This window comes from Saimiri boliviensis, chromosome 19 (genome assembly GCF_048565385.1).
Source record: "Saimiri boliviensis isolate mSaiBol1 chromosome 19, mSaiBol1.pri, whole genome shotgun sequence".
NCBI classification, from domain to species: domain Eukaryota; kingdom Metazoa; phylum Chordata; class Mammalia; order Primates; family Cebidae; genus Saimiri; species Saimiri boliviensis.
Genome location: NC_133467.1, coordinates 14,431,170 through 14,458,359, shown reverse-complemented (window position 1 = coordinate 14,458,359; position 27,190 = coordinate 14,431,170). Strand labels below are relative to the sequence as shown.

Below are 27,190 nucleotides of genomic sequence, written 5' to 3'. Positions count from 1 at the left end.
CTAGGGTGAGGGAGGATGGGAATTTGTTTAATGGGTATAGGGTTTCAGTTTTGGAAGAAAAAGTTCTGGAGATGGATAGTGGTGATGGTTGCACAACAGTGTGAATGTACTTAATGTCACTGAACTGTACATTTGGTTAAGTTGGTAAATTTTATGTGTATTTTGCCACAGTTTTTCAAAGTTAATTTTTAAGAAGTCAGGGAGTATAGGAAAAGATCTTGAAAGACACATGTCTGCCAACCGAACTTACCCACCACTGGTTTACCTTTGAGATGTGGCAACTGGGTAAGTGAAAGTGGTTGGGGATGGGTGTGTGAAGTAGTCACTTTACATCCTTCTCTAATTTTTGAACTTTTTTAAAAAAAAACTATTACAATTTTTGAAATATGGGAAAAGGAAAAAATGAAGTCCTCCAAAGAGACATCTGATGAGAGAATCCTTGGTGGTTATCTCCCAGGAGGTAATAGTAAATGTGACTTTCGTTTTTTTCTTTATAGTTAAATATATTTGAGTTTCTCTTTTGATGAGGTGACTTATAATTATAAAGTATCTCTATTGAGGGCTATAAAGCAGAAATACAAGGGTTCTATTCTCTACTACCTAAAAATTAAAACATTTTCTAAACCCTTTTCAAAGTTCCTTTTTTTTTTTTTTTTGAGACGGATTTTCGCTCTTGTTACCCAGGCTGGAGTGCAATGGCGCAATCTCGGCTCACCGCAACCTCCGCCTCCTGGGCTCAGGCAATTCTCCTGCCTCAGCCTCCTGAGTAGCTGGGATTACAGGCATGTGCCACCATGCCCAGCTAAATTTTTTTGTATTTTTAGCAGATACGGGGTTTCACCATGTTGACCAGGATGGTCTCGATCTCTTGACCTCGTGATCCACCCGCCTCAGCCTCCCAAAGTGCTGGGATTACAGGCTTGAGCCACCGCGCCTGGCTTGTTTTGTTTTGAAACAGATTCTTGCTCTTTTGCCCAGGCTGAAGTGCAGTGGCACGATCTCAGCTCACTGCAACCTCTACCTCCCGGGCTCAAGTTCTTGTGCCTCAGCCTCCCGAGTAGCTGGGACTATAGGCATGCACCACCATGGCCGGCTAAGTTTTTTTTTTTTTTTTTTTTTTTTTTTTTAAAGTAGAGACAGGGTTTCTCCATGTTACCCAGGCTAGTCTTGACTTCCTGAGCTCAGGTGATTGCCTGCCTCTGCCTCCTAAAGTGCTAGGATTACAGGTGTGAACCACTGCACTTGGCCCACATTCTTTTTTCTTTGGGGATGTGGCGGGGAGATAGAGCCTTGCTCTGTTGCTCAGGTGCAGTGGCATGATCTTGGCTCACTGCAACCGCTGCCTCCAGGGTTCAAGCAATTCTCCCGCCTCAGCCTTTCGAGTAGCTGGGATTACAGGCACGTTCCACCACACCCAACTAATTTTTATTTTTTTTTTGTAATTTCAGTAGAAAAGGGGTTTCACCATGTTGGTCAGTCTAGTCTCGATGTCCTAACCTTATGTCCACCTCAGCTTCCCAAGGCACTGGAATTACAACTGTGTGCCACCGCGCCTGGCTGGCCCACATTCTATCTTTCATAGACAAATATCCTTCTTGATGATTTTTAGAGTTTTTTTCATTCATTCATTCAACCATTTCTATTATGCCACACATACACAGTAAAAATATACTTTTAAAATTTTGGATTAAATGCCTTGGAATGTCATATCACTCTTATTTATTGAAGTAAAACATAATTTGGGGCATAGGTATTTCTTATGTTAAATAAACTTACAGATTTCAGGTCTAGAAGGAGATAATTACAGACAAAATATTTAAGTGACATTTTAAAATTTGAGTACATTAAACATTTCCAGTACTTACTCAAAGCTTGATATTATAACCTCCTTTTGTGGCATGTTACCTGTAGAGGCAAAGAAAGCAAACCATGTACATTTGTAAGATTATGCAAGAATATGTGCCAAAATTTTGTTTAGTGTCAAACAACTTTCTGTTTTTTTAGAAAGAGCAGAAGCCACAATAGACAGGAAATTCCCAAAGCAAGACAGTGCTATAAATTTTGAAAGTGCTAAATCAAATGCATAGTATCTTCATCTCCGTCAGTGCATATAGTCTAGTTCATTCCTTTTTAGTGCTGTGCCCCATTTCATTGTATAAATATACCACAGTTTATTTATTTTGCTATCAGTAGACTTTTGTGTTTTTTCCAATTATTGACTGTTACAACAATCCTGCCAATGAACATGTACATGTCTCCTGCTGCATATAGGTAAGATTTATCTAGAATGTATACCTAGGATTGGAATTGCTAGAATATGTATTTTCATCCTTTCCAAGTAATACCAAAGTAGTTGGACCAGGCCAGAGTGGTGGCTCACATCTGTAATCCTAGCACTTTGGGAGGCCAAGATGGGCAAATCACTTGAGTCCAGGAGTTCAATACCAGCCCGGGCAAAATGGTGAAACCTCGTCTTTACTAAAATTGCGAAAACTGAGGTGGGAGAATCACCTGAGCTTGGGAAGATCAAGGCTTTGGCGAGCCCTAATCACACCACTGCTTTCCACACTGGATGACAGAACAAGACCCCTGTCTAAAAAAATAATGCAAAAAGTAGGTGGACCAATTTCCACTCCTAAAAGAATGTATAAGAGTTGAAACTGCTCTGCACCCCACACACACTTAAATTGTAAGTTACTGTCATTGCTGATTACGGTGGTAGGTATCTTCTCTCAGTTGGCATCAGCCAAAATTCTTAATTAGACTAAACAGACTTTATAGTAAATGTTAAGTGATGATGATAAAGAAATTCTATCTAAATGCAGTGAGTAGGCCAGGCACGGTGGCTAATCATGCCTGTAATCCCAGCACTTTGGGAGGCCAAGGCAGGTGGATCACTTGAGGTCAGGAGTTCGATACCAGCCTGACTAACATGGTGAAACCACCTTCTCTACTAAAAATACAAAATTAGTTGGACGTGGTAGCACACACCTGTAAGCTCAGCTACTTGAGAGGCTGAGGCAGGAGAACTGCTTAAACCTGGGAGGCAGAGTTTGCAGTGAAACAAGATGGCTTCATTGCACTCCAGCCTGGGCAACAAGAGCGAAACTGTTTCAAAAAGTAATAATAGCAATAATAAATAAATGCAATGAGTAATAATATGCTAAAAACAATGTTTATCAGTGTAATTTTCCCATTGACCAAGATTGTATATTTTTTTCTTGTTTTCACCCTCTCTTAATAGAAATAGCGAGTGAAGAGGAATCTCCAGTACCTCTATACTCTCATCTAAACAGTGAAAGCTCCATTCCGGAAGAATTAGGCAGCCCTGCTGTTGAATATGTACCATCTGAGTCTATAGGACAGGAGCAACCAGGGAGTCCAGATCGCAGTATACTAACTGAAGAAATGGTTTGTTCACAGGAACTAGAATCTTCTACCTCTCCTAGTAAACATGTAAGTTAATGTATATTTATATCTTAAAGATTCTCTAGAAAAAAATTGCCTGAAAGTTACATTATTAACAGTTATATTATTGCTATTAATGACAGTATTAACTATCACCATACTTGTAACATACAGGATATAACATTTGAATAGAAATAAAGCTTTTCATTTACTTCTGTAGATTTACAAATATATGAGTGATGGCATTAATGGAGGTTATAAAATTGTATGCTATCAAGTCTGTTAATATTGAGGGAATAGGAACTTCTAAAGTATGAAAAACAATTTATAGGAGCAACACAGGTTCTTTCTGAAATTTGTTTTTTCACATAACAAAAACAGTAAGATCTTAAAATACAAGAGTACCTTTACTGTAACTGAACTAATAACTTCTGTATAACTCATAGAATAAAAATAATGGTTTAATCTCTTAAAGACAGGTCTGAAATAGTTATTGATTTTAAATTAAAATAATGGCCATTATTAGGCTAAGAAGATTTTCTACATTGTCCTTAACTGTGTACTTTATAGAAAAAGACTAGCTGGTAAAAACTCAAGATAGAAAGTTAACTGTTTTTGTTAAATATAGCAAATAATTAGCAAAACAATATTAAATATTTAGTATAGCTGTGATATACTAAAGTATACACAGACATTGTTAAAGCCTTTTTATGTTTTTTTTTTTAATCTACCCAAATTCAGAATGGAATATCCTTTGTTAGAGTCTTCTATTTTTATTGTGGATGTAAAGAATTTATTTTATTTCCCCTGTTGAAAAATCAATCAGATCCATATGTGTTACAGCACCTAGAAGATCTAGAAGAAAAACATTTTTTATTCAATGAAGATCCTATTTAATATTGTTAAAAAATATTCCAGTGTCCTTGTGCACATACTTGAAATCAGCATTTTTAGGTTATTAAAGACTTTTAATGAGTATCATGTTAGTGGTTTCTTATTTATTGTATGATAATATTAGGCTTGTATAGATAATTTATTTGTAGCATTATCTATTATCCTTTAAATTTCTACCTTCTAGGCATTTACAACCAAACTGCATTTAAACAATCTTACGAGTTTATTAGTTCTTAAAAATTGATTAGATTTTACCTAGCATCATTATTGATGAGGCTCAGAATAGCCAAGAACTGATTGACTATTAAAAATTAGAGCTTTTTTCACAAGAAAGTATATCACGGAAGTCTAAACTAGTATGTCCTAAAGTGGTTTTTATAACAAAAGCTAATATTTATTGAATGTTTACTTACCAAGTATTTACCAAGTGCCTTACATGGATTATCTCATTTAATCCTGGCAAGAATCCTATAAAGTAGATACTACTCTTCTAATTCCCAAGCAAGGAAACTTACCCAAAGTCACAGGGATAGGAAGTGATAGTAGCTAGGAATCAAATCAGGCATCTCACTTCCACCTGATGTCAGGGTAGAAATTTTGTCTTTTGTTCTCTTGTGGGCAAATGTCTTTTGCTCTATTTTCTTCTTCCCTTCCTCTCTCCCCCTCTCCTTTCCATAAAAGTAGTACATACTTTGCATTTTTTAAATTAAAAGAATGTGGGAGTAAACATCACTGACATGATAATCACTTCTAATTTATTGTAAACCTTGTTAAAAGCATGCTCTTTTATAATTTGTCTTCAAAAAAATTGAGGTCTTATCTCCTATGTAATTTGTAACTATTTAAAAAAAATCAGCTTTCCCAGGTTGAATAATTTGTAAACTTTTTTTCACTTATGTCCAACAGTTATTTTAAATTCTTTGTAAATATTACCTTTAAATGGCTAGTATCTCAAATTTTAAATAGAATTTTATAATGACATCACAAAATAGTTCTCATTTGGTTTTCTGTTTGAACAGTCACTTCCCAAAAGCTGTACATCTATGTCAAAGCAGGAGTCTAGCAAAGGAAGTCATAGGACTGGAGGACAATGTCACCTGCCTATCAAGTCCCATCAGCACTGTTACAGTTGGTCAGATGAGTCCTTATCTATGACACAGTCAGGTAAGACTAATCCTGAGGAGTTTGTATTTGTGTTGTATTTGAACAGCCTCTGCTCTAAAAGGCTTCAAGGAGTTTGTTGACCTTAAGAAGCATATGTAGACAGACAATGGTGGGTTTATGTAAGATTGTGAGGAAGATTAATATCATATCGAGTATTGCCATGTTGAATATATTGAGTTAAACATATTCAGTGTCTTGCTTTTTTTTTTTCTCTCTCTCTGAAACAGAGTCTCACTCTGTTACCCAGGCTGGAGTGCAGTGGTGCAATCTTGGCTCACTGCAACCTCCATCTCCCAGGCTCAAGCAATTCTTCTGCCTCAGCTCATGAGAAGCTGGGAATATAGGTGCCCACCACCACACCTAGCTAATTTTTGAATTTTTTTTTTTTTTTTTTTTTTAAATAGAGATGGGGTTTCACCATGTTGGCCAGGCTGGTCTCAAACTTCTGACCTCAGGTGGTCTACGCATCTCGGCCTCCCAAAATGCTGGGATTACAGGCGTAAACCGCTGTACCCTTCCCAATGTATTGCTTTTTGAACTCAGTTTTAGTTTTGAGAGTAAGTATTTAGTAAAGAAAACATGAAAAATGTTTGTTTGTTTGTTTGTTTTTGTCATTGATCCTGTGCTATACCCTTTTGTTTTCCATGTGTCAGACAATTGTAAATCATGGAATATTTCCACACCCATATTTATAGCTCTCCTTTCTTCTTTGAGTTAACTATATAATATTTCAAAGAGTAGATGTGCCATAATTTATTGAACTATTTCCTTAGTGATGGCCATTTAGATTTTCTCAAATATTTCACAATTGCAAATAATGACATAATAAATATCTTTATGTAAATATTTACACAGACGTATATATGCAATCGTATGTCACTTAATATCCAGGCTATGCTCTGAGAAATGTGTCATTAAGCAATTTCATCAGTGTGTGAAATTCATAGAATGACAAACCTAGACTGTGGATCCTTACTGTACTCTCAGGCCATATGGTATAGCCTCTTGTTCCTAGGCTGTAATACCTGTACAGTATTACTACACTGATTGTAGGCAATTTAAGTATTTCTATATCTAAACATAGAAAAGATGTAGTAAAAATATAATATGGTAATCTTGGGACCACTATCATATATATGTAGTCTGCTGCATAGTCTGTCATTGACCAAACTGTCATATGTGGTACATAACTCTATGTCTGTGTGTGATATCACATATCATTTATATGTGTGTTTATCATATATATAATGAAAACTCTTTTTGTATATTTAACTATGGAATAGATTCTTAGGAATAGAATCATTGAGTCAGAACAGTTGAAGGATGTCTCATATTTCTCTGTGGAAAGTTATTAACGTTTTTATATATTTGCTTTTATGTACTTTGGTAAAAAATTACTTCCAGGAGAATAACATGTCAGTAGACATAAACTTGAATACTTGGAAACATGGGTTCTTATCCTGGATCTGTTACTTACTGGTGACTTTCTTCAAGTTTCTTTGCCAATACTAGATTATCTTTTTCATTTGCTGGCAGTGGAATAATGTTTCAACCATCTTTGCATGAGTTATGCACAAAGGATTAATGATAACATTTGTAAGATACTGTTTTATTGGTGGAGCTTATTTAAGTAAGAATGAATAGTTTCAGAAAAGTAGCTCTGAGGTTTGTAAACTACAGATTCACCACCTATTCAAGATGACATCATTTATATTCAGTATTTGTGGAAGTGGTAGATATTAATGTAGTGGAGTTATAATACTTTTACTTAAGTGATGGAGAGTTTATCAACCAAGCTAATATAATCAGTTTGTGTCAAATAATCAGAAACTTAATTTTTAAAAATCAGGATATTCTAACAAGTTATTTTGTTTTGAGACAGCTTCTAGCCCTGTCGCCCAAGCTAGAATGCAGTGGCATGTTCTCAGCTCACTGCAGCCTCCGCCTCCTGGGCTTAAATGATTCTCCCACCTCAGCCTTCTAAGTAGCCAGGACTACAGGTGCATGCTGCCCCACGTGGCTAATTTTTGGTTTTTTGTAGAGATGGGGTTTCGCCATGCTGCCCAGGGTGGTCTCAAACTCCTGACCTCAAGCAGTCTGCTAACTTCAGCCTCCCAAAGTACTGGCGTGAGCCAGTGCACCAGGCCCACATTTGGTTCCTTTAGTACTTAAAAACATAAACATTTTCTGAGGTCTTTTATCTAAAAACTCCAGGTTTTTCATCAGTTTCTGTTAAATCATCAACCATAGATGGTAAAGATATTTTTAGTAGAAAATCATCGCTAGCATAGGGGCAAAATTGAAACTAAGCCTGTCAGAATGTAGTGATATACAAAATTTTATCAAAATAGTAATTTTGGAAGCACATAAATAAATACTGAGCTCTGCCTGTGCTAAGGGCTCAGTATGATGCTACCGCTAATGTAAAACAAGCCTAACTTTCCTAGTGTGCCTTAACTCAGTGTCATAGAAGTGACAGGAACTCAGATTTTATTATTCCTTATTCAGATACGTATACCACACTATTAAAAAGACAGTAATCTTTTTGCATTTAAATAACTTCCTTAACTAGCTCTTAATAAATTTAACCTGAAATAACTGATAAAATCCTGGCTTATGATGTAGTGTTAAATCTGAGTCTTAAGATTTGTGTATGATATTATTTCTTTTGTAAGATTATTAAATGTCTCACTCAACATTATGTATGTATGGGAATGACACCATTGTGTGGTTGAGGGAGCTGTGAGGAACAGTAATTTCTATACCATGTAATTTCCATGTATAATGAAATAAGCAGTATCTTTAAATGATACCTATTTGTTTTCATAGCATGCGTGTGACACATTGTAGTAAAATATCTTTTTCATGATGTTGCTATGAGTAGATGTCTTGTGTATGTGAACTGTTGGAGAGAAAAGATTTAACTAGCTTAATTTCAGCTATTTTAAATATTTTGAGAGCTTTCAGACAAAGATTATAGCAGAGTTTTTTTTTTAATATAATTTCTCTCTTTTTAATGTGGTATTAAACCATCAGCTAATGAATCACAAGCAATTTGATGTGGTATAATTCTAGTTTGATTTTAATGTGACTTAAAAACTATTAAATTATGTATTAACAAGTAAGGGGAAAGACAGTTAAATGTAATTATCTTGTTACCAGAAGTAATTTCTTGTAGTATATCCACATTTCATCAGTCTAAACATTTCTTAACTTCCAGCTGCATGTCTTACCAAGACAGCATATCTCCAGATTTATTTACAATTTTAAGTAGTACAATTAGAAAGTGAAAATAAATAGGAGGAATCAAGCCAAAAATAGTGTGTGTGGGAGATTATAGAAAAGCAGGGATGCATTTTATAATAAATTTTTTTCAGAAGTTCATATTTTATCATTTTAATCATTGGATTGGCTTTATTTAAATGGAAAATTACATTATAGCTTTTTATTAGTAGTTACTAAGTTAACTTTATGCTTAAGTCAAAATTATAAATGAAAGATTTTGTATCTCTTTCAGAAACTACTTCTGACCAGAGTGACATTGAAGGTAGGATCAGAGCTCTGAAGGATGAGTTGCGGAAAAGAAAATCAGTTGTGAACCAGTTGAAGAAGGAACAGAAAAAAAGGCAAAAGGAAAGACTGAAAGCCCAGGAAGCCAGTCTGATCAAGCAGTTAGAGGTTAGACATAGGAAGAAAGGGGTTTAATGTCAAGGCTAATGTGTATGTGATGCCTAAAATGTTTTTAATGTTGTTAATAAAGTAATGGATTAGGTTTCCTCATTATTAGTGTGGCACCACATTTTATCCTCTTAAAAGAATCTGAGGGTATCTAAGGACATTCTTGCTTAAAACATTAAATTTTAAGTTTAAACATTAAAATAAATATCAAGGTTACACACAATGGTGTGTTCCTGTAGTCCCTGGCCACTTAGGAGGCTGAGGGAGGAGAATTGCTTGAAGCCAGGAGTTTGAGGCTGCAGTGCACCATGATTGCACTTGTGAATAGCAACTGTACTCCAGCCTGGGCAACATAGCAAGACCCCTACCTCTAAAAAATAAATAAATCTTAAAATAAAGTATTAAAACTTTTCTTCTAAATAAGAAAGATTAGGCCTTTGAAAGAAAGATTGGTATCTATGCCCTTGTAAGCAGAGAACCATTAGATAAATAATTTTAGCTTTTGGAATTGTTACTGCTTCCCTTCCCCCTTCTCTTCCCCCTTTCCCCTTTCCTCCTCCTTCCCTCTTCCCTTCCCTGTGCCCTTCCCCTTTTCCTTCTCCGTTTCCTTCCTCCTTCCCTTTCCCCTGCCCCCTTTCCTTCCCTTCTTTCACAGAGTGGTGTTTCATGCCACACGACTTATTAAGTAGTACAATTCTGTACTATTTGGATAGCTTCTAAATGATAACTCTTAACTTGGATTTTCCCCCAAGCTGTAGCAGCCTTGCTGATTCGGTCCCAGTCTGGGAACCTGGTTTTGATGTCTTTCTTACTCTGTTTTCTCCTGTCCAGTCACTAGTTCCCGTGGATTCTTTTATACAGTTCCTTGTTTGTCCCTGTCCATTCCTGCTGCCTCTACTGTCTGCCTATTCTTTTAGATGTTCTCCAAGCTAGTTGGGGCCCTTATGACCTCTTACCTCTACTGTCTGCATAGTCTCTTCAATGTTCTGCCTCATGCTGCTTCCCTATCACACACATTCTGCCAGCCTGGCATTCCTAGAACATGACATTCATTGTAGAATCAGACTGAATCCCCTACTCACTGCAAGAATTCCTTCTCATGTCATCACCGGAGAAGGTCATTCGACTTCTACGTGAACACTTTCAGTAATTGGAAATTTCAAACTTTCAGGCTAACTGGTTTCCTTGTTAGACTCAAAGTGCTCTAAGTATTAGAAGAGCTCTTTGTTGTATTTAGTCAAAATTTCTGTTCTTTTAATTTCCACCCATTGATCCTTGTTGTGTAATAACAAACACATGCTCCTCCTACCATTATTAATTTAATCATCAGATATTCACATGCCTATTTATATACCAGGAGCTAAGCTAATTACACATATTTTTCATTTAATGCTCACAACAAGGTATGGGTATTATTATCCCTGTTTTACAGATAAGGAAACTGAGTTTCAGTGAGATTAATGATTTATGCAGGGATACACAGCTCATAAATGATGAAACCAGGATTTTAATCTAGCTCTAATTTTAAATTCTGTGCCTTTACCATTGTATTGTCTTCCACACAGAAAATAGGCCTGTTAATAGATGTGGAGAAAATAAAACTAATTTAAACAGGTACATAATACAGAGATAGAATAGGGATTGTAACTTGTACAGTGGTTCGAGTAGGAAAAGTGATTAAGATACAAAGACCATACTGAGGAGTTCATGCTGGAAAGTAGTGGAAACAAAATTTAAAAATAAAGATTATATTCAGGACCTTAGAAATCAAACTGTTGAGTTTGGATTTCATCCTATATATCAAGTAATGAGGTGTCACTGAAGTAACTGTTGGAGATAAGTACTATTGGAATGAATAGTATTGCTGGAAAATGTTCCTTATTAGCTATGTCAGTCAGAAAAGAGACCTCTAGAGAAATGCCATATGACCCATCTCATCCAGTATTCTACTTAATGGCTTAAACAAAGTCAAAAGAAAATTCTGTATTTAACTTTTCAAATTATAGTATATGAGAGAAAAATATGTAATGCATAGCAGTTCATATAAAAAAGTCTATTGGATTTTATTTGATCATAGATTTAATAAATGGACTACACTCCTATATGTAGAGCTTTCAGATCTTAGTATTCATAGTCCTCATGGATACCTACCAAGCTAGAACACCTAGCTGTGGTGTAGGTGTGGAACACCTAGCTGTCCTGTAATACCAGGAGTTACTTTAACAAAACGTGGACAGTTCAGATAAAGATAGCGTGGATGATGAGAGTTGTAAAAGTAGTCATTTCAGCCCAGATTTTAGGGATCTGTAGCAGTTGACAAGCATCCATCCATCCATCCATATTACTTCATTCTGTAAATATGTATTGATAAACTACTTTGGACCAGGCATTGTGAATAGCACATTGTATACCAGACATACAGTGTTGAACAAAACACTAGTCTCAAATAGTGAGAGCTGTAAAAGTAAGGACTTCAGCCCAGAAAACTAGGGAACATCGTTTTACAAATTATTAAATTATAAATATAATTTTCATACAAATTATAATTGTAAAATAGTAAAGTTTTATTTCAGAATGGGAAATAACCAAGAAACATTTTTTTTAATTCTCCACTATCATACTGTCAACCACACCTTTCTCTTTATAATTTGTATCCTTAAGTACTTAGCCCATCAGAGACTGCCATTGAAACTCAGAGCAGAATGGCTAACTTCTTAAAAATACCATGAAAGTAGTAATACACCCTTTAGAAAATAATAATATCATCAGTTAAAGAAGTTTTTAATGTGGCAAGGTATGAATCATTGCTTTGTAGTATTAAACTGTAGATGTGGAATGTCGTTTCTTAATTGATGCTGGGATTACAATTCTATATCTTGCTTATATAGAGAATATTTTGAGATGGATATACAGATTATAGCGCTCTGGGAAATGATGTTGCAGCGGGCAGGAAGGGAGATTTTTATGTTATATCTTCTTTACTGATTGAGTATTTTACCTTAAAATACACTATTTGATAATTTAAAATGGGTTTTTAAAATTCTGCCTAATGACTTATCTCATTTTTCTAAACTTAGTCATATGACGAATTTATTAAGAAAACTGAAGCCGAGCTTAGCCGAGATTTGGAAACATCACCAACAGCCAAGCCTCAGATTAAAACACTCTCCTCAGCTTCTGAAAAACCTAAGATCAAACCCCTCACACCACTACACAGGTAGAAATTTTTGATGACTTGTCTATATTCTGCCTTGTTTGAGAAAAGAATAAGGAAATATTCTCAATAGAAGCTACGTTTTAAGTAACTGAAATTATAGAAGTAAAAATATTTTATATTTTTAGTGTCAGTAAATTAAAATTTTCATGTATTACAATTAAAAGTTATATTTATAAGATATTGATTTTAAAATACATTTTTAATCCTGCAGTCTGATGGGTACAATGAAAATGGTACTTTCTAATATTGGTAGTAGTAGCGTAAGCTGATGTGAACCTTTGAAAAAACAATTTTGCTTTGTTTCAGAAGTCAAAAGTCTGTAACATTTGACCCAGTAATCCTACTCCCAGAAGTCTAGCTTGAGAAAATATGGATACTGAAAATCTCTATTCGCATGAATATATTTATCATAACATTCTTTATTTTCATAAAACATTGGAAACAATTTTTGTGTCCAAAAATGGATGAATAGCTCAGTTAATGATGGTTCTATGCAGGCGATAGAATATTATGCAGTCAATAAACAAATAGAGAAGATACTAAGTTAAAACATTAGAGTATACAATATTGTATATTAGAAAATCAAGTTATAATATTTAAACCAAATTTTGAACAAAAAGTAAAGGTTAGACAGATCAGTCCAATTGAGACATAGGGGTCATTTCAGAGGGAAGGTTATTCATGAATGACTAAAAGTGTAAAAAACAGATTAGCATATCATAGAAGCTGAACATAATAGGATATTGCTGGAGTTAGCAGAAGGAAAAATAAATAAAAGCCAAATTGTATACCTGAATTGAAAAAAAGAAAAAAAGAAAGAAAAAAAAAGCCAGATTGTGAAAAACCTTGTACTCGTGTATTCTTAGTAGTTTGTATTTTACCTTTTAGAAAATGTAGAGCCTTTGAAGGTTTGTTTAAGAAGATTTTGGGACTTTTTTGTTAGAGAGGTAATGCAGGCTCATTACAGTTAATTTAGCATTACCTGAGTTTGAATCCTGGCTCCAGGCCTAGCTGGTTCTGTAACTTTGGGCAAGTTTTTTAACCCCTCTGTACTTGAGTTTTTTTAATAAGGGTTTATACCCTATTAAACAGGAGTAATAATAATACCTGATTAATACACTTGTTATGAGGGTTAAAAGACTTAACAGGGCCTAGAACACAGTAAGCATTGTGTATTAGCTGCTGCTATTATTATTACTGTTATTATTTCTGGGGAAGTAGTAAAAAGAAAAAAGTTTAAGTGATACCATACCCAACTATCCCAAAATAGCAAATGTCAACAATTAGATATGTTTCCTTCCAGGATCTTTTACGCTTAGATTTTGTGTGTGTTTTTGTTACATATACACTTTCCATTATGCTATATACATTTTAATTTCTACGTAATATGCTATTAAATGGCTTTGTAATATTCTTAAACTACTGAAGGCTTTTAACCAGAGAGTGACACAATCATATTTGTGTTTACAGAGATTTTTCTGACCACAGTATAGAGGAAAAATAGAAAAGAGTAAGCTTAGAAGCAGGAAGAAAAATAGTCTAAGCCAGACCTCAAGTAAGCAGTAGTAAGAATAGAAAATAGGAGATGTATTTTAGAATAGCGAAGGATTAAAAAGTAGACTTGAGCCAGGCGTGGTGGCTTATGCCTGTAATCCCAACACTTTGGGAGACTGAGGCAGGTGGATCAGAAGATCAGGAATTCAAGACCAGCCTAACAAACATGGTGAAACTGTCTCTACTAAAAATACAAAAATTAGCCAGGCGTGGTGGTGCACACCTGTAATCCTAGCTACTCGGGAGGCAGAGGCAGGAGAATCACTTGAACCTGGAAGGTAGAGGCTGCAATGAACTGAGATCGCACCACTGCGTTCCAGCCTGGTGACAGAGCAAAACTCTGTCTCAAAAAAAATAAAAAGAATGTCTGCTTTTTGTTACCAGTTATTATAATAATATGTTTCTTTCTGCTCATTAATTTTTACATGTCAGATCTGAAACGACCAAGAATTGGAAATCACTAACAGAGTCAGAACGTTCCAGAGGATCCCTGGAGTCTATTGCTGAACATGTTGGTATGTAACTAGAAAAAATATTTAAGTTGTAGCTACATAGTTTAAGGATTTATGCAAAGGTCTACAAAATTCTACCTTTACAGCTTTTTTTATTAAAAAGGGAATTTCTTAAATAGATTATTTAATATTTTAAAGTCACTTTTAATATTTTAAAGTGATTTATTGGCTATGTGAATTCTTTTTTTTTGGTTTGTTTTTGTTTTCTTTGAGACAGAAAGAATCACTCTTGTCACCCAAGCTGGAGTGCAGTGGCATGATCATAGCTTACTGCAGCCTTGACCTCCTGGGCTCAAGCAATCCTCCCATCTCAGCCTCCCGAGGAGTCAGGACCACAGGCACATGCCACCACACCCAGTTCATCTTTTTATTTATTTATTTATTTATTTATTTAATTTATTTATTTTTAAAGGGATGGGGGTCTCACCATTGCTGTCCAGCCTGGACTGGAACTCTTGGGCTCAACAGTCCTCCCGCCTCAGCCGGGTTGAACTTTACCAGCATTTCAGCCAAAGTTCTGAGATTACAGTCATGGGCCACCGCACCCAGCTGAATCAGTCTTTATTGTCCAGAATTTATGAGAAAAACTGAAGCATGAAGATTAAATAGCTGAGTATATCTTCAGTGTCTCTTAATTCCCCCAACCAGATTTTTAATCTGGTTATATATGTTTTTAGCCTAGTTCCCAGATAAATAATTACATACATTTTTTCAGTTTAACCAAAAGAAAATTAATTATTGAAAATAAAATGTAGGCTAGGTGCAGCAGCTCATGCATGTAATCCCCACACTTTGGGAGGCTGAAGTGGGCAGATCACTTGAGCTCGTAAGTTTGAGACCAGCCTGGGCAATATGATGAAACTCCATCCATACAAAAATTAGCTGGGCATGGTAGTGTGCACCTGTAGTCCCAGTTGTTTGTGGGGCTGAGGCTAGAAGATTGCTTACACCCAGGAAGTTGAGTCTGCAGTGAGTTGTGATCAGCCATTGCATTCCAGCTTGGGTGACAAAGTGAAGCACTGTCTCAAAAAATAAAATGAAATTCAGTGAGGAAATAAAACTGAGGCACAGAGAAACATCAGTGACAAAATAGAGATCTGGCCAACCCTCCTAAGAACCTGGGACTATAGGCTTGAGCACAGTGTCTTGCGCCTATAATCCCAGGTACTTAGGAGGGTGAGTCTAAGGATCACTTGAGCCCGGGTTCAAGGCTACAGGGAGCTATGACCACTATACTCCAGCTTAGGTGACAGAACAAGATGCTTACTCTTAACAAAAAAAAAAAAAAAAAAAAAAGAAGAAAGAAAAAAAAGAGATTTGAATTCAAAACTTTAATTCTTGGTTTGTTAGCTCATTATATTGTACTTTGATCATATTTTGCAAGTTTAGCTCTTAAATTGCTGTATTTGCAGAAATAGTTGATCTATTTTCTTTTTAATTCAAGAGCTTAGATGAAGCTCCTAGGAAAATGTATTCTTTTAGAAGTATATATGGAAGTCTGTTTGTCCTTCACTGGTTTCCTGCTTGAAAAATGTTTGTAATAACCATCATACAATTTTGTTTTTGCATAATTTGGGGGTGAATGTGCAAAGCACTGACTTCATCAACTTAGATCTATTTTTCTTCACTTTATAAGTTAAGACAACACTTAAGAAATTATTCCAGACTTTAGAATGTTCAGTAATTTTAAATGTTCTATTTATTATTGATACAGGTGATCTTCTCATAAAAGAAAAACTTGTAAGATAGCCACAACAGGTCATATTTATTAACCAGAGGGTTTGTTTTTTTTTTCCATGAAAATTTGGCTTTTCTGTAAACTTTGATTCACAAAATTGAAAGATTGTGATTAAATAATTTTGATGTGGTGATTTCTTTTTCTTTAAGATGCTTCACTGTCAGAGTCTGAGAGATCAGTATCAGAAAGATCTTTATCTGCATATGCGCAGGGAGTAAATGAATGGGACAGTCGAACAGAAGATTTTCAGACTCCATCTGCAGTTCTCAGATCATCACGGAAAATCAGGGAAGAATGTGGAGATTCTCTAGAAAATGTACCTTCATTACATCTTCTCAAAGAATTAAATGCCGCTAGTAGAACTCTTGATGTGTCAGATGGCAAGGTTGAAGAATCTAGTAAAAAATCAGAAATACAGGAAATAGAGAATACAAAATTGAAGGAGAGTAAGATTGAAGATACCTGTTCTAAACAAGGTAAATCTGATGTCTTACGGAAATTAGACCTAGAACAGGGAGATGCATCTGAAATTCTTTCAAAGAAAGATTTTCCTTTAGATTCTGAAAATGTTCAGAAAGATCTAGTTGGATTAGCCATTGAAAATCTCCAAAAACGTGAGAAAATGTTGAAAGAGAGACAGTCAGATCAAGATATGAATCATAGTCCAAACATCCAGTCGGGAAAAGACATTCAAAAGAACACAAAGGAAAATAATTTGTCTTGGTCAGAACATCTTTTTGCTCCTAGAGAGATACCATACTCTGAAGATTTTGAAATGTCTTCTTTCAAGAAAGAAATTTCAGCTGAATTGTACAAAGATGATTTTGAGGTCTCATCTTTGCTGTCACTCAGGAAAGATGCTCAGTCTTGCAGAGATAAGTCACAGCCAATGAGGAGCTCTAGAAGTGGAGCCACTAGCTTTGGTAGTAATGATGAAATCAGTGAGTGCCTAAGTGAGAAAAGCCTTTCTGTCCATAGCAATGTTCACTCTGAAAGGCTGTTGGAACTCAAGTCCCCTACTGAGCTTATGAAAGATAAGGAGCGCAGTGATGTGGAGCATGAACAGCAAGTTACTGAATCCGCTTCCTTGGCTTCAGTTCCTACTGCAGATGAGTTATTGGATTTCCACATTGGTGATAGGGTGTTGATTGGAAATGTTCAGCCAGGAATTCTTCGATTCAAAGGTGAGACTAGTTTTGCTAAAGGATTTTGGGCTGGAGTGGAGTTAGATAAACCTGAAGGAAATAACAATGGAACATATGATGGCATTGCATATTTTGAATGCAAAGAAAAGCATGGTATTTTTGCTCCTCCTCAAAAAATATCTCACATTCCAGAAAACTTTGATGACTATGTAGACATTAATGAAGATGAAGACTCTTACTCAGATGAACAGTATCAATACTATAATGAAGAGCAAAATGATAAAGAGGGTCCAAAAGACAGAGAAAAGGATATAAGTGAATATTTTTATGAGAAATCCCTACCTAGTGTGAATGATATAGAAGCCTCAGTTAATAGAAATAGAAGCCTTAAAATAGAAACAGGCGATGTACAGGACATTTCTGGGGTACTTGAAGCCCATGTTCACCAGCAGTCTTCAGTGAATTCACTGATTTCTTCAAAGGAAAACAAAGACCTCATTTCTGATGCCATAGAAAAGGTTTCCATGGCTGCAGAAGATGATACTTTAGACAATACCTTTTCTGAAGAATTGCAGAAGCAACAGCAGTTTACAGAAAAAGAAGACAACCTATATGTTGAAGTTTCAGAAAAGCTTTCTACACCACTTCTGGATCTTTTAACAAGAGAAAAAAACCAACTGGAAGCCCAACTGAAGTTATCACTAAATGAGGAAAAAAAGTCAAAGCAACAACTGGAAACAGTCAGCTTACTGACAGATAGTTTACTAAAAGTCTTTGTAAAGGACACAGTCAATCAACTACAACAAATTAAAAAAAACAGAGATGAGAAAATCCAGCTTAGCAATCAGGAGCTTCTTGGTGATGACCAAAAGAAAGTACCACCCCAAGACCTATCCCAAAGTGTTGAGGAGCAGTCACCGAGTGTTTCAAGTTGCTTCTTAAGGACTGAATTGGAAGATGAAAAAGAAGAGATTTCCTCTCCAGATATGTGTCCCAGACCGGTGAGTATTTTGTCTAGAAAGAGTGTCAGTGTACCTTTTGACACCTTTAACAAGGCAACTTACGTTGCCTATATAGTACATTTTAATTCTGTGACTCCTGATAGGTTTTTTTTTTCCCCTTTGATGTGTTGTTTGTTAGAGAAAGATCACTATACTAGTTTTTAAAGGCCTTGTAGCTGTTTTTCTGGCTGAAGTGTGTAATTGTCCTCTATTATGTCATGAGTAGTCACTGTAGGGTTGTCACAAGCACTGGCAGATTTTAGGGAACTAAACCATCCATTTAAACTGCTGAGTTGACAACCCCTGTACTGTCCACAGATTACATCTCCTTCTAGATTCACCAAACAACTTCGTTCCATGGAGCTTTCCAGCGGTTCACCACCCAATTCTTTTTTGCCTGTGAAATTGTTTACGTATCTGCTCATTCATGGTTGCCCTGCAGAGGTTAGCAGTTGTGATGTTGATTCTGGTAAAATGAAATATATCCACTATGACATGCACTCAGACCATCAGCTTGTTTAGGTTGCCCATGGACAGTTGAGCGAAAGTAATGACTTTGAGTAACTTGAGTCAGATAGTGACCAGGTGAGAAATTTTATATCCCATTTCCATATCCCATAGGCAGACAGTTCTTTAGAAACAGAATAATGATAATGTGAAAAGGAGGGAGAGGCCCAATCAATAAACATTTTATAAAACTTCAATTATATATAGATTTATGTAAGTAGAATTGAGAGAACAGCATAACTTTATCTTAAATTGTTTATTAGTAGCCATCATATTGTTTTTCATTCTGCTTACTTACAGAGAAATATTAAATATATAAATAATACACTTACTCTGTATTTTAAAAAATGATCTGAGGTCCCTAAATGGTGTTCTGTTTGAATGGCTCCATTTCTGTAGGAGAGCCCAGTATTTGGTGCCAGTGGGCAGGAAGAACTTGCTAAGAGACTTGCTGAACTCGAGCTCAGCCGGGAGTTCCTGAGCGCATTAGGAGATGATCAAGACTGGTTTGATGAAGACTTTGGTTTGAGCTCATCTCACAAGATCCAAAAAAATAAGGCAGAAGAAACCATTGTACCTCTAATGGCAGAACCTAAAAGAGAACCTCAGCAGCCATGTGAGACATTATTGGCAGTCCCCCATACTGCAGAGGAAGTCGAGATTCTTGTACATAATGCAGCAGAAGAACTTTGGAAGTGGAAAGAATTAGGCCATGATCTTCATAGCATCAGTATTCCTACAAAACTTCTTGGCTATGCCAGTAAAGGCCTAGATATAGAAAGCACTAGTAAAAGGGTCTACAAACAGGTAGGTAAAAGGATAATTTTAGCTTTTAAACTTTTTTCCCATTGTCTGAAATTTGGATTCTTAGCCATTTTGTGTTTTGTTTGTTTGTTTGTTTTTCTCTATCAAGGCGGTTTTTGATTTAACAAAAGAGATTTTTGAGGAAATATTTGCTGAGGATCCCAACTTAAATCAACCTATCTGGATGAAGCCATGTAGAATCAACTCTAGTTATTTCCGAAGAGTGAAAAATCCAAATAACCTTGATGAAATCAAGGTAAACTGCAGACTATAAAGTGTCTTCTTTTTTGACTTGCCGTTCATTTACACAAATCTATAAATGTTGTAAAAGCAGGTGTTCTTCTGTATTATTAGCCTTTGTGTCTTCAGGACCATCCCATAGTGGGGTATTCAATAAAGATTTGTTGATTCACTGAATCCATGGACAATGGAGGGATTGGAATGAAAGGAAACCCTGAATTCTCAAGTTTGTGCAAAAAAAAAAAAATGACTTTTACCATTTTCTATATATACATAATTATAATATTTAAGAAAAATCAGGAAATACTGAGGGAGATAAATTTTTGCAACTTGTAGGAGTTTTAGGTAAGTTTCTGGGGCTTGTAGAGATAGGTATAATGTTCTAAAAGTATGTATGAAAACATGTCATATATATGTCTTTCAGTATGCCAGCACTGGACAGATAAGTGTTTCTTTTCTGTCTTTGACTTTGGAGGTTTCAATTTGGTAATGTGGTTTTGACCTATGTAGGATAGTAATATGATACATAAATATATTTATTTTGTTATCTAAGAAACCTTTGCCCAGAAGCTACGAGGACTGCAAACTTTAAAGTCACATTGGTAGCAGTCTGCTCTGCCTAGTCACATGTTTCTTTACAGGAAAGGTTCTATTTCCAGAGCAGTGATTCTCAACCTTTAATGAGCATGTAAATGATCTGAGGATCTTGTTAAAATGGAGAATCTAATTTAGTAGGTCTGCAGTAGGACCTGAAATTCTGCATTTCTAGCAAGCTCTTAAGTCATGCTGGTCCTGCTGGTCCCAGGACCATGCCGAATAGCAAAGCTTTAAAGTTGTATTTCTCAGACTTATTTGATCACAGAAAGTGTTTAAAAATATTTTATACTGATAGAACAGCAACAGATATTTATGAGACGGGATGTATGCTTACCTCAGGGGTTGGCAAACGATGGCCCATGAGCCAGATCCAGCCCCCTGTATGTTTTTATAAATAAAGTTTTGTTGGATCACAGCCATGCCCATTTGTTTTCATGTTATCTATGGCTGCTTTTTGCTACAACAGTGGAATTGAATAGTTGTGACAAAGACCACGTGGCCCACAAATCCTAAAATATTTACAGTCTGGTCCTTTACTGAAAAAGTTTGCCAGCCCCTGGCTTAAAGTAAGTAGCTCTTTAAAAACACACTTGTATACTCATTCCTTCTAGCCTTCCACAATTAATAAGTGTTTGAACGCATGTATGTGTGTCTGTGAACAGGTGGGGAGTGATGGAATTTGTGGGCGCATTGGTACTTTGAGAATCTTTCCAGGTGATTCTGATTCATAAATGTGTCCTTCCCCTGTTAAGAGCACTATTTTTTAGTAGAACAACCATAAAAAGTAATAAAATAAATTAGTAAAGCAATAAATTGAAGACAAGATACATAATGTATACCAACAATCAAACTGCCTGCATACAATTAATGCTACCCACTAATTTTAATTTTGACATAGCATTTTATAAAGTTTTTAAGGGTGCTAGTTCAAATATTGTTGGTAATAAAATTACTATGCTTTCCATACTGAAGTGTTGATTAATATTTTTCATTTAACATATTTGAATTTTGGTGCTTCAAAATGAACTACCCCAGATGCAGTCTTTTGCTTTTCTCACATTACATTGTCCCAAAATTCTCTATGAGATTTTTCCAATTCAGAGATTTATCTTATGCTTTCTTTAGTAGTGTTGCCAGCTTGAGGTTAGCTAATGGTGCTTCGTAAGTAAAGGGAACTCTAAAGTGGTTTTTTTTTTGCAGAATTAATCAATGGGTTTTACTTTGTTGTTGTTGTTTTTTAGACAAGATCTCACTTTGTCACCTAGACTGGAGTGCAGTGGTGCAGTCTCAGCCCACTGCAACCTGGATCTCTTGGGCTCAATCAATCCTCCTACCTCACCTTCCTGAGTAGCCAGAACTACAGGCATGTACCACCATGCCCAGCTAATGTTGTACCTTTTTTCGTAGAAATGAGGCCTTTCACCATGTTGCCCAGGCTGGTCTCGAACTCCTGGGCTCAAGTGATCCTCCTGCCTTGGCTTCCCAAAGTGCTGGGATTACAGGCATAAGTCACTGTGCCCAGCCAGGTTTCACTTTTATATGTTGTGTAAGTGAATAAAGTCTCGGCATTCGGAATGCTTTTCCCTTCAAATTGCTACATGGAACTGTAAGCGGAAGAAATTTGTATGGTATTTTATTGTAAACATATTCTTAGCATGAATCTGATTACTGCATTGTAAATACATGAATCTCAGAAATTCTTTTGTTTGTGTTTCATGTATTTTTCTTGTTTCTACAGAGCTTCATAGCAAGTGAAGTACTTAAGCTATTCAGTCTTAAAAAGGAGCCAAACCATAAAACAGATTGGCAGAAAATGATGAAATTTGGAAGAAAGAAGAGAGACCGAGTGGATCATATCCTGGTCAGTGCATACAACGAAACTGTTTTTATTTTGACCATATCTTTTAAACTCAGAATGTAGTTAGATTCTAAAGGGAAAAGGGATATAATTAATCTTAAGTCTATGGTATTAAAATCTTAAAGCCTTTACTTGCTGTGTTTCTGCCCCTCAGTTTTGTAAATTGTTTTCTTTTGTGGTCAGTAGATGAACATTTAAACTGATCGGTAGCATTTTATGTAGAACTTGAGAAATTAAAACTCGAATGGAAGCAAAGTTTAAGCTAGTGAATTGAAAAGAGACCAGTGTGGACTCTGGAGCCAGACTGCCTATGTTTAAATCTCTGTTTTGCCACTTACTTGGTGTGTAATCTTGGACAAATTTATCTAACATTTTTATGCTTCATTTTCCTATCTGCAAAGTGAAGGTAACAATAATAGTACTTATCTGTTAAAATTATTAAGAAAATTAAATAAGTATATGTGTAAAGCACTTGGAACAGTTCTCAGTAAATACTAGCTGTTACCTCAACATCATCACTGTTATCATTATCCAGAACATTCCCTGGATAGGATTTATTTGGATTTGCAATATATTTCTCTAACATTAGAAAAGTGTTTATCAAAAAAAAAAAAAAAAGAAAGAAAATTCACATTTATATAATGAAAGTATAATACATAAATTTATTACCTTTCTCATATATGTACCTCTCTAGTGTTTCATTTACTCAGTAATAACTATAGCAGGTAACATTTGCTTAGTATTTTATAGTTTATCATTCTTTCTTATGCTTCATTTTTTTTTTCTTTTTTGGGACACAGTCTTGCTCTTGTCACCCTGGCTGGAGTGCAGTGGCACCATCTCTGCTCACTGCAGCCTCTGCCTCCTAGGTTCAAGTGATTCTCATGCCTCAGCCTCCTGAGTAGATGGGATTACAGGCACTTGCCACCATGCCCAGCTAATTTTTGTATTTTTAGTAGAGACAGGGTTTTGCCATGTTGGCCAGGCTGGTCTCAAACTCTTGACCTCATGATCTACCCACCTCAGCCCAGTAAAATAAGAGACAAGATTTTAATCAACTAATTCTTCATAGATCTTCACATCTCAAGAAAGTGAATTTGTTCTTATATTTCCATCATGTTTTAAAGTTTGAATTGATAATAATTTCCAAGCTGTTACTTCCTTTACTTCTTAGGAATTAAAGAAAAAAGCATAGTAAGAGACATTCATCTAATCTATAAGTTAAATTGATGATATTCCTAATAAATCCCCTTTGTCTATACATTGAGTCAAAAATTGGCTAATTAAGGACTGATGTTAAAATAGTAAGCAAAACAGACATAGACCCCACCTTCATAGATTTCCAGTTTGATGGCAGAAACTAGTCATTAATATATCATTATACAAGTGTGTGGCTATAAGTTAAGCACAAAAATGTAGTGTGCTGTTAAAACCACAGGAAGCTGATCTAAGGAGGATGGTCAGGGCAGGCTTCTCTGAGGAAGTGACATTTGAGCTCAGATCTTAAAGATGAATAAGCATTTAACTGACCTCTATCATAGAGAGAAGAATATTCAGGGAGAGCAAACCACAAGTGCACAGACCCTGAAATGGGAAGGTACATGAGTTGTGAGAGTATGAGGGGGAGGCGGCATAGATACAGCTGGAGAGGTGACAGTCTATATGGTGCAGTGCTTTTTAAGCCATGTTAAGTTTTGGATATGATCTTAAAAGCAAGCAATGAGTTTAAGCAACATAAATTACTAGAGTAGACTTGCAGTTTTTAAAAATCATGGAAGAATGCTTAAAATGGAACAAGAGTACAAAAGAAGAAAGGCCAGCTAGAAGGGTACTACAGGTCAAGTATCCCAAGTCCACAAGTCTGAAATCCAGAATCCTCCAAAATCCAAAACACTTCTGGTCCTAGGCATTTCAGGTAAGGGATACTCAACCTGTATAGATGAAAGATGGCTGGCTTAGGTATATTAAAGCAAAACGTCTTAGATAAATTTGTCTTGAGCACATGTCACAGTAGAGGAAACTAGCATAGGGTAATATACCAATTCAAAATGCCAGAGAGAGCAAATTAATACAGAAGGCTTCCAGCTAGTCACAGACTATGCTAGTTTCCTCTACTGTGACATGTGCTCAAGACAAATTTATCTAAGACGTTTTGCTTTAATATACCTAAGCCAGCCATCTTTCATCTATACCGTTTTTTAAAAATAACACAGAAACTTCTCAAACCACCTTTTTTCTCTACTCTTACGTCACAACAGTCATCACCACACAAGAAAACTCATGTGACCATATGTGTGTGGGCTTTTCCCCTACACACCAAGCAGTGGACACTAGCTGGGTGTCCCCTAAATCAGTTCTGATACTCTTTGCCCAGAGATAGTATCATATCCCACAGATTGAGGGCTCAGTCCCCAAGACTGCTCCTGCCCCCTCCACACACACACCAGTTGCAAGTCCAGGCCTCTAGAACTTCTGACTGACCAGCTTCAAGTTGGGGCTCCCAAGACCCCCTCTTTGGGTTCAATTAATTGTCTGGAGCAGCTCACAGAACTCAGGAAACACTTACTTAGGTTTACTGATTTATTATGAAGGATATTGCAAAGGATGCAGAGATGCATGGGGTTGAGTATGGAGAAGGGGCACAGAACTTCCATGCCCTCCCTGGGCCACCATCCTCCAGGAACCTCCAGGTTCAGCTATCCAGAAGCTCCCTGAACCCTTTTCTCTTGGGTTTTTCTGGAAGCTTCATGACATCAGCATTCCTTCCCTCAAGGTATTGGGTGGGACCCTCTCATGGGAGGGCCTTAAGACCCACAGTCAGAAAGCCAGGGGAACATTAGAATGAAAGGAGGGCAGTCTTGCCACTGAGGCCTAACACCCTGACTTTTATTTTATTTATTTATTTATTTTGAGACAGAGTCTCGCTGTATCACCCAGGCTGGAGTACAATGGTGCCATCTCAGCTCACTACAATCTCTGCCTCCCAGATTCAAGCAATTCTCCTGTCTCAACCTCAGAGTAACTGGTATTATAGGCACCCGCCACCACGCCTGGCTAATTTTTGTTTTTTAGTAGAGATAGGGGTTTCCCATGTTGGCCAGGCTGGTTTCGAGCTCCTGACCTCGTGATCTGCCTGCCTCAGTCTCCCAAAGTGCTGGGATTACAGGTGTGAGCCAGCATAATCCCCACCAACCCCCTACATTTTAACAAGACTATAACAAGGGCTATGGAAATTATTACCTACTTTTTAAGTCTTTACTAAAAGAATGAGCTTATTTGGTCTATAATTTTGTTACACCTTTCACTCATTATTGGTTATTTTTCTAGGTCTTTTACATGTTTAATTGTGAAATATTTTTAGGCCAGGCACAGTGGCTCACACCTGTAATCCCAGCACTTTGGGAGGCCAAGGTGGGCGGATCACCTGAGGTCAGAAGTTCGAGACCACCCTGGCCAACATGGTGAAACCCTGTCTCTACTGAAAATTTAAAAATTAGCTGGGTATAGTGGCATGTGCCTGTAATTCCAGTTACTTGGGAGGCTGAGGCAGGAGAATCACTGGAACCTGGGAGGCAGAGGCTGCAGTGAGCTGAGATCGTGCCACTGCACTCTGGCTTGGGTGACAGAGCAAGACTCTGTCTCAAATAAATAAATAAAATTATGAAATACTTTTAAAACATAAAAAACAGAAAATAATAACGAGTGCGTTGTTTCTGCATCCTTTTCCTTCATTCTGAGCTCAGTTGCATCTACCTAAAGTGCACACTTAGTATTTCATTAACTTCAGCTCTTTAATGTAAACTGTCTTTGTTTAAAAATATCTTTATTTCAGCTCTTACTTTTGAGTTATATTTTAGCTGTATATTGAGTGCTAAGTTGATAGTTCTTTTTACGTAAGCAGTTTGAAGATATTTCATTGTAATTTTGAAGTGGCATCATTGTCTGGGGTGAATACCTGTGGTTCGTCATCTGGAGCTGAGAAGATTAACAACACAGACACACACACATGAAGTGGGTTAAGGAGCAGAAAGTTTAATAGGCAGAAGAAAGGAGCGAGGAGAGCAGCTCTCTCTCTTATGAAAGAGAGGCGTTCCAAAAAAGGAAAAGCAGCAGACTGCAGCAGATTTTATAGGCAGGCTTCAGGAGGCGGTGTCTGATTTACATAGGGCCCATTGGTCCCATCAGGTGTGACATTTACTGGTGTGTGGGGAAGGGTGGTCACTCCACCCTAATCTTATTATGCAAATGGATTTTCTACTTGGCCAGTGCCATCCTGCCTGCTTCTTACTGTACACATGGCTGGCAAAGAAGATGAAGCCACCATTTTGAACATGTCTATTCTCAAGTAGTTTTTTCTATTGGCACAATTGCTGGCATTCGCCCCTCTGCTAGCTTCCAGCTTGTCTGTGTCTGCAGCTTTGTTTTACAGGCTGCTCTTCATTAGAAAATGATTTCGGGGCTGGTTTAACTCCTGTATCATTCTGACCTCTCCTTGCTCTTGAGAAATCTGCTGACAGTCCTTTATGGGGAATTGGTTTTTCTGTTTTTAATTTAAGAGAGAGAGAGAGAGAAAGAGAGAGAGAGAGAGAGAGAGAGAGAGAGAGTGTGTGTGTGTGTGTGTGTGTGTTCTGTAATTTTTCAGGATGTGTCTAAATGTGGATTTTTTATTCTGCTTTAGACTCATGTTCATTGAATCTATGGATTCATATGTTTACTCAGTTCTAGAAAATTCTCTGCTGTTGTCTTTTAAAAGATTACTTCTTCCCAACTTTCCCAATTCTCTGTGGCACTTCTTAGACATCTTTGACCTTATTCTCTTTCCATGGCTCTTAACTCCCTAGGTAGTCATAGCACTTGCCTCTCTTTTAAATTG

At 36.5% G+C, this 27,190-nt stretch overlaps 1 protein-coding gene across 11 annotated transcripts in view; it reads left to right on the top strand.

Annotated features, from left to right (window-relative positions):
* CEP350 (centrosomal protein 350) overlaps positions 1 to 27,190 on the top strand; it is a 154,478-nt gene that overhangs the window by 117,741 nt on the left and 9,547 nt on the right. For all 11 annotated transcript variants that reach the window (XM_074389585.1, XM_074389582.1, XM_074389584.1 and 8 more), the window contains 9 exons: positions 3,245 to 3,456; positions 5,322 to 5,466; positions 8,984 to 9,144; positions 12,222 to 12,361; positions 14,348 to 14,430; positions 16,315 to 18,311; positions 19,218 to 19,625; positions 19,732 to 19,878; positions 22,198 to 22,320. In XM_074389585.1, the coding sequence (XP_074245686.1) occupies positions 3,245 to 3,456; positions 5,322 to 5,466; positions 8,984 to 9,144; positions 12,222 to 12,361; positions 14,348 to 14,430; positions 16,315 to 18,311; positions 19,218 to 19,625; positions 19,732 to 19,878; positions 22,198 to 22,320 (3,416 nt within the window). The remainder of the gene's footprint in view (positions 1 to 3,244; positions 3,457 to 5,321; positions 5,467 to 8,983; positions 9,145 to 12,221; positions 12,362 to 14,347; positions 14,431 to 16,314; positions 18,312 to 19,217; positions 19,626 to 19,731; positions 19,879 to 22,197; positions 22,321 to 27,190) is intronic.